This window comes from Polypterus senegalus, chromosome 1 (assembly GCF_016835505.1).
Source record: "Polypterus senegalus isolate Bchr_013 chromosome 1, ASM1683550v1, whole genome shotgun sequence".
Taxonomy (NCBI): domain Eukaryota; kingdom Metazoa; phylum Chordata; class Cladistia; order Polypteriformes; family Polypteridae; genus Polypterus; species Polypterus senegalus.
Genome location: NC_053154.1, coordinates 124,048,856 through 124,061,481, shown reverse-complemented (window position 1 = coordinate 124,061,481; position 12,626 = coordinate 124,048,856). Strand labels below are relative to the sequence as shown.

The 12,626-nt window shown below is 36.0% G+C and overlaps 1 protein-coding gene across 1 annotated transcript; it reads right to left on the bottom strand.

The window, feature by feature from the left end:
• Window positions 1-267: 267 nt before the first annotated feature.
• Window positions 268-6,700, bottom strand: LOC120531762 (extracellular calcium-sensing receptor-like). The gene is made up of 5 exons (XM_039757471.1): window positions 6,428-6,700; window positions 4,387-5,217; window positions 3,864-4,091; window positions 1,609-1,732; window positions 268-1,175 (listed from the first exon to the last, which is right to left on the bottom strand). The coding sequence occupies exons 1-5, from the start codon at window positions 6,683-6,685 to the stop codon at window positions 268-270; spliced, it is 2,349 nt and encodes a 782-aa protein (XP_039613405.1). The 5' UTR covers window positions 6,686-6,700.
• Window positions 6,701-12,626: the final 5,926 nt, after the last annotated feature.

Sequence of the window (12,626 nt, the reverse complement as noted above, 5' to 3'; positions counted from 1 at the left end):
AATAAAAACTGAATGAGAATGAACATTTCTTTGAAATATGTTTATAAGAAAATGATACAACTGCTCCACAAAATTACCTTATTAAATAATTGTATTTAATCTATGCATAGTAACATTGTTAAGTAATAACTATTTAAAGGACAACTAGAGATTTGCCTCAGAATGTACAGAAGAGTGATATATTGTAATATTAATGCTAAAAATAACTTATTCTTCATGTGCTTTCCTCATTAAACATTTAAAATGTCCTAAATTATGTCACCTGATTTAGCTTTTATCAGATCTGCCCATAAGAACTTTTTTTGTGTTTTTCTCTGGTTTCAACAGAATAATATAACATTTTGGAGCAAATATTGCCATAAGTAAGCCAAAACTTGAAGCTAATATTGCAAATATTTCCACAGCCACTGTATATTTTCCTGGAGAACTAATATAAGCAGGAATAAAACTTAACCAAACAGCACAAAAAATCAGCATGCTGAAAGTTATGAATTTAGCTTCATTAAAGGTATCAGGAAGATTTCTTGCAAGAAACGCTAAGACAAAACAAACGAGTGAGAGGAGGCCAATGTAGCCCAGTAAAAAGCTGAAGCCAGCTACTGACCCAATGTCACACTCAAGTATAATTTTAGCATTTTGATACTTGGTGTTTTTACTGGGAGCAGGTGGAGCTGTTATAAGCCAGATTATGCATATTATGGATTGTATAACAGTAAAAAGAAAAACAGTGAATCTTTGTTGAGCAACGCCAAACCATTTCATCATGTTATTACCAGGTAGTGTGGCTTTAAATGCCATTATCACAACCACAGTTTTAACAAGAATACATGAAATGCACAGAACAAAACTGATTCCAAAAATGATATGCCTCAGCAAACAGTTGAGCTGTGACGGCTGACCAATAAAGCAGAGTGAACACAGAAAGCATAGGCTTAGTGATACCAGTAAGAGAAAACTCAGTTCAGAATTATTGGCTTTAACTACTGGAGTGTGTCGATTATAAACAAAAACAATTTGTACTCCAAATGATAGGCAACTTCCAAATATCGCTGAAGCTGCCAGAATGATTCCCATAGTCTCCTCATAAGAAAGAAATTCAATTTGTTTCATGACACATCTGTTCCTTTCAGGATTTGACCAAAAATCTGGATGGCACTTAAAGCATTCTGGGGAATCTACAACAGAAGAAAAGTCTCAATTACAACTTATTAACATGTTTAAAAAAAATTAATAATTAAATGATTGATCAACAATGTTAATATGGTGTGCCTATTGTGAACTTCTATTGGATGGTGATATTGTTTTCTCATTAAATTTGGTTTTAAAGTAGACATTACTGCATGAAATAATCATTTAATCAGCCCTTCACACTTTTCTGTTTTGAAAAATATGTAACAGGTTTCCACACAAGAATTTTGTTACCCTGTTTATCAAGTACAGATTCGTAAGAGAGGCAAATTCCAATTCAGGGAGCATTGTTCCCATGACAGGAACTGGCCTAATAGTACTCTAATGAAAAAAGAATCATTTTGATGTTGTTTTTTATTTTTAAGGAATACTTAAAAGTAGCATAATTCTGTTTAAATTACTTCTATCTTTAACACTTACCTACATCTGTGCTAATTTCACCATCTGTACATAGAATACAATCAAAACAGCACACAGGCTCCCCTTTCTTGTTAGCCTTCCTGGTACCAGGCGGACAGCTATTGCTGCATACAGATTCTGGAACCTCATAAAGAAAGCAATATCAGAGAGCAGGCACAAATATAATTAAAAACCCAATGTAGACATCATATGAGAAAATGTCAGGGCCCAGTAGCAACAAAAAGTAATGGGTAATTAATAAATTAACAAAAATGAGGTTGGAGTAGGAGAATGATGACATGCTGTTGGACGGATGATTATTCTTATTTTACCTAGTTTATGGCACTTAGAATTTATTACTCTGTTTTCAGTGGTAGAGAGTTAACTACTCATTAACAGTGTTACAAAGGATCCTGGAACTTCTGTGACATCAAGGTATGTTATTTTAGTCTAATATATACAGTGTGAAGGACAGCCGGGTCACATGCCCAGCAGGGACACTTCTGCTGCTTATATTCCAGGGGAGCCACCATGGGCAGTCCAATATCTCCCCCGGGACGCTTGGTGGCAGCCTCCCTGGCCGACGGTGATTCCCAACCACCTGCTGGGCTCCATGGGAGATAGAGTCCTCCACAGCTTGGTTGGGGCCCAGGGTGGCCGCTGGTGTGGGGGGCCTGTGGCTGTCTGCTTCCAACAGCCTGGCTGGACGAGTCTTCAGCTCCACCCGGAAGTGCAATTAGGACCAGGTGGTCAATCACCTGGAACGCTTCCGGGTGGGCTATAAAAGGGCCCAGCCACCACCACTCGAGGAGCCAGAGTTGGGAGGAAAGAGATGAAGCTTGGGAAGGAGTGGTGGAATAGCAGAAAGAGAGTGTTTTGTGTTGTGATTGCTGTTTGGGACTGTGTGTTGCCTGTGGGTCACGGGAAAGACGTGTGCCCAAGGGTGAAGAAAAATGAAAGTTTGTTTATTTTTATACGTGTCCCCGTGTCCATCTGTGTCGGGTCAGACGCCTATATAGAGCCTTTGTTACAACAGTATAAAGTGGTGGAATGGCAAACTGCAGTTTGTCAGTGAAATCAAATGCACTTTCATTCTTCCTTCCTGTATTTCTATAGAAATATTTCACATAAAAAATAAAAAACTCACAATACTCAACTATGAATTAAACAACATATAAAATAAGAACTTGGACTGCAAATACAATACCTATTTTGAATTGTGTGAGCTAATGCTGATTAACTGGCCAGCAATTTGGACACCTCAGTAAACGGACAGCATTGAGAAAATGTGGACCTTTTTCTTTACGTCAACAGAGCCTCCTTAAATGTTTAAACTCAGGGTTCTACATCTTTTGTGGATGTCTTGTGTGTCTTTTTAAATGACTGCTATGGGTTGATTTCAAACTGTGCATTTTTACTGACTTGAACCTTGTATCTTTTATATCTTTATTTTAGAATCTTAAAAAAAGAGCCAGATAGTTACAGATGTGTTTTGTAATTTATTAGTCCTGAGGTAATTAGATCAGAATGACCAACCAGCATGAGAAAGGCCAACACTTACTGATTATTCTTGTAATTATTGTTAATTCAACATAATGTGAGGCCTTTAAGTTTGGGATGAAGCACAAAAAAAAGGAAGAGCAGAGCAGGAGAGAGAAAGAGCAAGGAGAGTACAGATGGGAACAACAAAACCAAGAAGAACCCAAAGAAACTAGCAAGACCTATGCGGATCAAACAACAATCTAAAGCAACTCTGCACATAATCTTGAAAAGACTAATCTTCCATCAATTTTCCAACCCGCTGAATCCAAACACAGGATGAAGGGGGTCTGCTGGAGCCAATCCCACCCAACACAGGGCAGGAACCAATCCTGGGCAGGGTGCCAACCCACCATAGGACACACACAAACTAGGGCCAATTTAGAATCGCCAATCCACCTAACCAGCATGTCTCTGGACTGTGGGAGGAAACTGGAGCGCCCGGAGGGAACCCACGCAGACATGGGGAGAACATGCAAACTCCACGCAGGGAGGACCCGGGAAGCGAACCAGGGTCTCCTAACTGCGAGGCAGCAGTGCTACCACTGGGCCGCCCAACTAATCTTCCATTACCTGTATTTTCTACATAAGTATTTTTAGTAAGAATCTTTTAAAAATATATTTACTTATGAATGTAATTTTCTCCTGTTATTCCTGTTAATCTTGACTATATTAATGAAAATTTGATATTTGAACAAAAATAGAGTAGGAAATTACTTTTTTTATAAGTAACTTACTGTGCCAGAAGGAAAGTTCCAAAATATAGCTCCTTCATTAAGCACAAGCTCTTTTCCTGTGATGGCTGCTTTGTCATAAACACCAACTGATTTAATTTCTGCCTTTCCACCACTGCCTTGCTGCCAGTTCACAATATCATAAATTGCGAGTGCATCTCCATTTTCATCAAAAGCCACTCGTTCTCCTAAATGTGTAGTGAAATTAATGCTTTTCAGGTAGTGCATCAGCTTGTAAACAAAAAAATGTTTTGTTAATATAGGGCATTTAAGCTTTAAGTTAGTAAATGGCTATCTAGTTATCCTATTTTTGGTCATGTGGATCATTAATTATGGCATAAGCATGTAAGCAATTTTAGGAAAAATAACAAACATTTACTTATACAGTAATCCCTCTGTAATTATGAGGTAGTGGATGTGTGAGATCTATACAGTATCAGGGTAAACTTAGGTGGAGTATGAATAGTATTCTATCCTGATTTTATAAATGGAAGAAAAAAAGTTATTGAACATATGTCTTTCTTACCTGCCAAGGCTGTACATTAGTAATGCTGGCACAGCTGTTATTTTCAAATGGCCCTTTTCCATTTTCACAAGAAGCTAACTTGTTAAGGGAGTGTGCCAATGCATAAACACCTTTGTAAATATTATAAGATGCCCTTGAGTCTGACACATCTGTATAAGCTGTCTCCTTGTTTCTAATGTCTTCAGATCCTGTGCAATACTTGACATCAAATAAAGCAGAAGTATCTTCCATGCTTGTGTTGTCATTGAATTTGCAATCAAACATTCTTTCCCAAAATTTGGTTGCTAAATTTTGTCTAGAAACAGGGTGAGGGGTAACCTGAAGCAAAAAGTTTTTCAATCCTGGAATATTGCCTTTGCGAACGGCAATGCCTAATGTTCCACCAAATGAACTAAAATATTCTTCTCTCGCTAAAACTGGGGAGGTGCTCCAAGCTTCACTTGCAATCCACTGCCTACCAGTAATGTTTTGTCCAATAATTTCTTTCACCAAGGGAGTTGCTTCAACTGTTGTTGAGAATAAAACAATTACTTTTGCTGTTGAGTGTTTGATGGTATTAACAATCTGAAGGATTTTTGCTCCTTCACTAACAATAGGAAGATTTTCAATGAAAGCCACACATCCAAACTTGTTCATTTCTTCTTGGAAGCTTTTTGCAGCATACTGTCCATAGTCATCATTAGTTGCAATAATGCCTACCCAGGACCAGCCGTAATGTTTGATAATTTGAACCATAGCTTGGACCTGAAAGGCATCACTGGGTACAGTTCTGAAAAATGATGGATATTGCAGTTTATTGCTTAAGCAGGAACATGTGGCATAGTAGCTGACCTAAAGAAGACACAAAACATATTTATTAATAGAAAGAAAGAAAGAAAGAAAGAAAGAAAGAAAGAAAGAAAGAAAGAAAGAAAGAAAGAAAGAAAGAAAAAGAAAGAAAGAGAATTTACCTTCATTTTTTAATGACGACTATTAGGTTACGATAAAATTACTTACACAAAAAGCATTTAGCCTTTGAAGTATGAAGAACTGGTCAATTTCTATCTATTTAGAATTCACACCTTCCCTCCCCACACATCATGGACAATATAGGTTTAGAAACAAACATAAATGGATACATGGATTTGCATGTGTGGATACTTTTTTTAAAAACAAGGTAACAAAATACTAGTATCCCTTGTCATGGATGGAGAGGAGCATAAAAGACTTAAGCTAGTAATGTTTATAATGGTATGGTTTTGTAGAACAGCTTGAACAAATATTCTTACATATTGATCTGTATTAGAATCTAAACAAATTAGAAGGTAGAAGGTAATCTTGGTCATTTAGTAATATTAGTTACATAATCCAAAGAAATGATTTAACAAAAAAACTAAACATTTGGGTCACGTACAGGGTGAGGCTGCAGTGGCCCAGGATTTAGCACTTCTAACTCTCTCTAACTTCACAAATCACAGCATACTAGAACTGAATCCTGCACCTCACTCTTGTCTGTGTGAAGTCTGTATGTTTTTGCTGTATCTCTTGGAATTTTCTCCCAGTACTGTGGGTGCAGATATGCATGTTTTAAGTTAGTTGGCAGGTCTAAATGGGCCCTATGTGGGTGTGTGAGTAGGTCCCATTCCATCGTTGGTTTCTGCTTTGCGCCCAAAGTTGGCCATCGTAATTCTGTTTTGCTCTTACTTGGGTATAAAATGTTATGTCACTTACAGTGTTTTGTTTCTTCATTAGGTCTAACTGTAACTGCTTACTACTCTTTATTTCTTTTATATATTTTATATTTTTAAGTTTTACTAAATCCAGAAAATTGTGTACTTTTTTTAAAGAATATTGAAATTATCCTGCACTGTATGCAATAATAAGCTGCTTTAAGAACAATAATTAGTTTGTTCCTGCGTTATTGATATTATAACAGACGGCATGCCAGGGAGATATTTTGTAAATCTGCTTTAAATGAGTGTTCGAAGACTCTAAAACTTGCAAGCCATTGTAAGGAAAACGTGAAAACACATCTAAACACAGTATGGAAGTTATACATTACCATAGGCAAACGAAACAGCCCCAGTATTCTTGATATGGCGATAGAATGTGAGGACAGAGGATCACCAATAACGGCAACAACAGGCGGAGGTCCGTTACAGTCAGACACCGTTAAGACCTCATCCATGCCAGTAATGAGGGTAGTTGCTGCCCGTAAAGCGACTTGCAGTCTCATGCAGTTATCAAAGATCCTATATCCTAATGTGATATTAGGAAGAATAGTAGGGTCTCTGTTTATTTCCTCAATTGCAAACGCCATTGTCAATGCCCACTGAAATACAGAAAAATCCAAGCTGCAAGGAAAATCAATAAGACAGCATGGAACGTTTTTCAACACAGTAATTTGGTAAGATTTATCATATATTTTAAAGTACTGGATCTTCCATATCAGAATTCCAGTCATGAAGCCATTTGAATTCATAAGTATTGCAGCATAGTTTTGCCTTTGAAACACATTTACTAAATTACAGTAACACGAATTAAAATTCTAAAAATTCTAAAAACTTAAAACTAAATATAGCAAAATAAAACATTATTCTCTGCATTATTCACAGAGAATGTCATCACAAACCGCTAGTCTTCTGAACAGATGTTACATATATATTCATTTATTCTGTGAACTCACTTATTTCAGTTCATCGTCCTACAACTCGAAGCTTATACTCCTAACTAACGGTCTAGGACGGGATGCCAGTCCGGAGGGCTGGTCAGCCAAACGCACCAACAGACGTGGGCCAAAGGGTGACTACTGATTCCACTTGAAGGCTTTGGCAGATTAAATGAATGATAAAAATGACCGTGTGATAAAGGATTCACGGCAGTGAATGCATTTAATGTGAACTGCATAGCCAAAACTAATAACGTTATTGACCAAACATAACGCAGCCCTTAATATTTTATTTAATTTTAATATAATGCCCGTAGGACAGTGGAGAATTATTTTAACACGTCTAGATGTTGATTACATTTTTAGTCTAAAGTATAGCAGTTTAAAGCGCTGTTTCGTTCTGCGCCTGACTCGGTGCGTGAAACAAGAAAGTTCCCTAAACTACTAATGTCCCATCTATAAAACATACATCAACAATTGTTCTATAAAAATCACTATATGCAAAATGTATTGTTTGATTTCAAGAGATCGAATCTATATTGCATTCTAATTGCCTCATTGGCTGCTCCGATTACCCATACAAAAAATGTGTTGGAATGTTTAATTAGTAATTTCAAAATGGAGAGAGGGTCGATGCAAATGGGTTTTAGGAAGGACCGATTAATACCCTGTACGGCACGGATTGTCTTCGCCGAATTGGTTTCGGCTGCTCCAGTTTCCTCCCCACAGTCCAAAGACGTCGTTGAAGCTGGATAAACTTGTCCCGATGACCAAGTGGGTGTGTACAGACCCCCTATTGGCCGGCGCGGCGTCCTGCTGTGACTGTTTCTGCTTGCTGGGATAGGCTCCAGCTACCCGCACCCGCAACCCTGCCTGATATTATCTCGTCGTTTTTTTAGTATACGAGACTGATTGATATGTGGACTAGCACTGGATACTAGGAATACTTAACATTTGAACGACCTTGCTAAAACTACTAAATGGTTTGGGAGAGTTATTAACATGGAGTCAGTACTGAGTTAGAGCGCTCATTAGCTTTCGTATTAACAACAGGTTTATTGTATATTTTATATTATATTTTTATTCATTTTAGTTTTTTTTTATAGTATTCTTAAAATATACTATTTGTAAGTCAGCATATTTGTATGTAATGGTTAGAATTATATTTCACACTTAATGTTTCAAAGCACGATATTTTAAAAAAGAAAGGCGCCTTCAACTTCGTAACTTCATAATTTTTGATATTAACTAAACTGAAGGCCTGCCAAGCAGCTTCATATTTTCAGAAAAGCCTTCTTTTTGCTGCAGGTTTTAGTGTTAGTCCATAAATGCATGCTGCTTCCTAATCTCACTCTCTCTTTGAAAAATAACTTTAAAGTTACAGTGCCGCTTTTACTATATCAGCAATAATCGCAATGTACGCGATTACTCATACCAGTCACTTAATTGCTGTTTTAATCGTTTATACTCCGACAAATTAGTTCTGATAACGGCCATCGCATTTGAAAGACTAGCTTCTGTCACTTGATGAATCAACCCTGAAGAATAAACCTTCAACATCCTAATTTATAGTTTAAGTTGATTAGATCCTGCCTAGTTAATAAATGCATTTCTAACTAATGACAAATAATCAATGCTGCAATAGATACATTTTATTATTCTTAAAAATACACTTTGCTTTCTATATGTTTCACAAGTAAATATGCACATTATGTGGATAAACCCCATGCATATCTCATGTTTCAAGTATAAAGTAAATTCTTGCATTTTCATTCTATTCCACTCACCTCTCACAATTCCACTTTTCAGGTTTAAAACGAAAAGATAAATCTGGCACAATTGTTTTGAAACTCACTTCAAATATTCCTCCAAGAATAATATCACCCTTTTTATATAAACCCTGAAGATCAAATTTTTCTTGAATTCTGCATAAAGGATCATCAGTAGAAGCTATATATACTACATAAAAAACTAAAACAAAAATTACCATAGATTTCATGGCTTATTATTAAGTTGAAGAAAACAATAATGTACTCTCTGATGCAAGAAATGTCCCTTATATTTGCATGTATGCTACACTCTAGAGATGAAGATGCCATATGAATGTTCAGTACTGATCAATTTGAAAAGCAGATAGCTCTCAGTTAACCTGGGAATCACCAAGATCCATCCTTCAAAATCTTCTTTTGGAACACATGCTGCCCACACTGTTAAAATTTTGATGTTAGTTTTAAATGCAAAACGTTCGTAATAATTGTTAGATGCAATATGTTATACACTCTAAAGGAATGCCCAGCTGGCAAGAAGTTGCTAGAGGCAAATAACGCAATAATACACTGTCCCTAAAAAATCCTCTGGAAAAAAGACCAAGAGCTACAGTAACTACAAGAAATGTACTGCATATAAAAGTTTTGAAACACAGTGGGCAGTTAGCTGAGGGAAGTAAGGCTTGTGTGACTGCCAACTGCATGTACTGGAAAAGTGATAAGCGAGGCATCTGTTAATTAGTACTTTGCTTATCTCAAAGTCAAGTCTACTCCTGTATTAAGTGTATACCTTTTGAGCTTTTAAGAGCATTGACTTCCAATGGTGCTGATTTTTCTGATTAATCACCTTTCCTGTAAAAAAAAGCCTCTGTAAATATATTTTTGAGATTGTTGTCACTTGTACTTCATGCCTTCATTACTGATGCATGGTGGCTTTAATGCAATACTTCCAGCTGGTTTTTACACTTCAAATTCGAATGCTTTTCATTTTAGCCAGACTGTAAGGTTTCCAAGTCACCAAAATGGGCCATATTCTGTACTTGGTATGCATAGCTGGCACCCCCAACCTGGCATTGATCTTGTAATATGTTATTTGTGTTACACAAGCTACAAAATGTTTACGATCAATATTTATATATCTGAAAATTATAATTTGCATCTCATCAATTTATTAAATATGCATTATTTTCCTGACCCATTTTTTTTTCTTTTGGCAACTTGGAATTCCATTATTACAGTGAACTACTCTTGACGTTGTTGCTCTTTTGAATTCATGTTCTGTCTCATGTTTGTTTATAAAGCTACAGTAGATTTTCTGCTTGTTGGTTTAACTCCATGAGTTGATTGTTTTGTACAGACACTATTAATGTGTTTCCATAAAATGGCTGTAGTTACACCAGTTTTGAAAATGAGACATCTTAACTCAGAAAATTTTATTAATTGTACAACTATCTTCAACCTTCCAAAAGAGATTACTGCTTATGAAACAGCAGCTCATTGGCACAAAGGTTAATGTTGTCTCACAGTTCTAAAGATCTTGTTTCGATTCCTGTCTCAACCACTGAATGTGTGGTGTCTGTTTGCATTTTCTTCTTGTTGTGATGTGGGCATTCTGCATGTATTTAAATTTCCTCCTATATCACATTAGTTTAACTGATATTGTGACATTATTGGATGTGAAGCATAGTCTAGTTTAGAATGCTGAAATATAGAAGGATGTGTGTGTATGTATGAGTTTGCCTTACAATGGACAGATGGCCCATCCAGAGTTGCCATCTGCCCTGCTACAATGCAGTGATCCTAAAACGTTTAGAAAATATACAAGTATCATGCTGCACTATTTGGTGATGGTACAATGAGTATGTCAGGCAAAGTTTCACATGCTCAACTGTTAAACCAAAGATCCGTTTCCTACAGATTTGTTTGTTATGTTCTGTAATAGATTTTATGAGTGAAATGATAGGGTTTTTTTTTGTTTGTATTCTGAAATGTTGTGAACTTATTTTTCTAAACACTATACTCAATAAAACTTTATATTTATACATAAAAAAAAGAAAATATACATGTATTATTGTAATGTATCAAATAAAAAACAATCTGTATACTTCTTATTCAATTTAGTATCATTAGTATCTTTAACTAGAGAACAAGAGAGAGCTGTGTCATTGCCCTGGCCTTTTGATGTAGATGTGTAGTATTATTTTAAATGGACTCCTTCTGTACGAAAGTGATACTGTCATGTATAATATTCACATAGTTTACAGGAATTGATAGTTGATGATCATTTTGTCAACGTTATGATTCATTCAGAGTTATTTGTTCTTGAATGAGAGAAACCATTTTACTGTATTACTTAATAATGCAGAAAGTGAGGAAAAAGTAAATGGTACTTGGATAAAACATCTCCATTTAATACTGTATGTAGCAAGATTCAAGTAGAAATTCTGTTTTTCCCTTTGAACAAATTCTGCTTCTTATGTCTCATTTTGTTAATATCTACTGTACATAGCTATAGTATTGATTTTCAGAAATTATATCCAGCATTGTTCTTCATAAGGAGTTGAAAAATTATTTCTTTAGGTTTATTGAACTTTAGAGTACTAGGGTGTTGTACTGTGTTAGCCATTATGAAAGTAGTGAGAAGTCAAGCAAAATGGCACCGTTTATTGGCTAACTAAAAAGATTACAATATGCAAGCTTTCGAGGAAACTCAGGCCCCTTCTTCAGGCAAGATGCAAGTTAAGTATTGGTGCTTCTTATACTGCTCATTTGGCTCACAGAACCGTATGCTGCAACCCACTATATCCTAACTACAGGGTCACGGGGGTCTTCTGGAGCCAATCCCAGCCAACATGGGGCACAAGGCAGGAAACAAACCCTGGGCAGGGTGCCAGCCCACCGCAGGTATGCTGCAACATCGGCATCAATTTAAATCCTCTTCTCATAAGTATCATCTGCATACTTAACACTGTGGTATGAAGCCAGTGGTAATTGTCAACAACATTAACAACATTTATTTATATAGAACATTTTCATACAAATAATGTAGCTCAAAGTGCTTTACATGATGAAGAAAGAGAAAAAAGACAAAATAAATGAAGTAAAATTAGGGAACACAAATTTATTTTGTGTTAGGTATAAGATTTTAAGACTTTTGTTACTCTGCCTTGGCTGGATATGGCAAGTGAAGCTTAACCTCTGTGTTGAATTATTCATGCAGGTATTTGGGTTGTATTGTGATGTGCTGACTGCTAAATAAAATAAGAGAACTTTGACAGCACTAGGTGCATATAAACATGGATAAACATCTCTTTCACCCTTGAGTCACAAGGTCACTATTAAAAAACAATTTGCACACAGTTATACAGAAGGCTCTCAATTTCTTACATTTACCTTTTGACTCTTTAACAGTTTCAACAATTTGCTAATCATCTTTGCCAGCTTAATGAGGGGTAAATCATATGAAGTATATCATTCAGAAATTAACTGTCTTTGACTAAATATATGAATAAATGAATAATGAGACAATAAACACCAGGTTTCCTTCATTCTCTTACAAGAGTAATTAAAGACATTATCTTCTTTGTAAACAAAGATGTCACTTTAATAATAGGTTTATACAGTTTAATGTAAAGTTATTGAACATTGCCCACTCAATAACCTTGTACAGGAATTGAAACAATATTATATAAACTAATTAATGGTTATTCGCTAATTATCTAATTGGTCCTCAACATTTTCCAGCTCCCAAGAAACAGAACCATAAGGTGTTGGAAACTCTATATAAATAAATATCCATTCACCCATTCTCCAACTCTTTTATCAAA

Coding starts and splice junctions, on each gene's coding strand:
- LOC120531762 (XM_039757471.1), bottom strand. CDS start 6,685: ATGGCGTTTGCAATTGAGGAAATAAACAGAGACCCTACTATTCTTCCT. Junction 5,218..6,427: donor GGCTGTTTCGTTTGCCTATG/GTAATGTATAAC, acceptor TGTCTTCTTTAG/GTCAGCTACTATGCCACATG. Junction 1,733..3,863: donor GGAACTTTCCTTCTGGCACA/GTAAGTTACTTA, acceptor TTTCTTTATGAG/GTTCCAGAATCTGTATGCAG.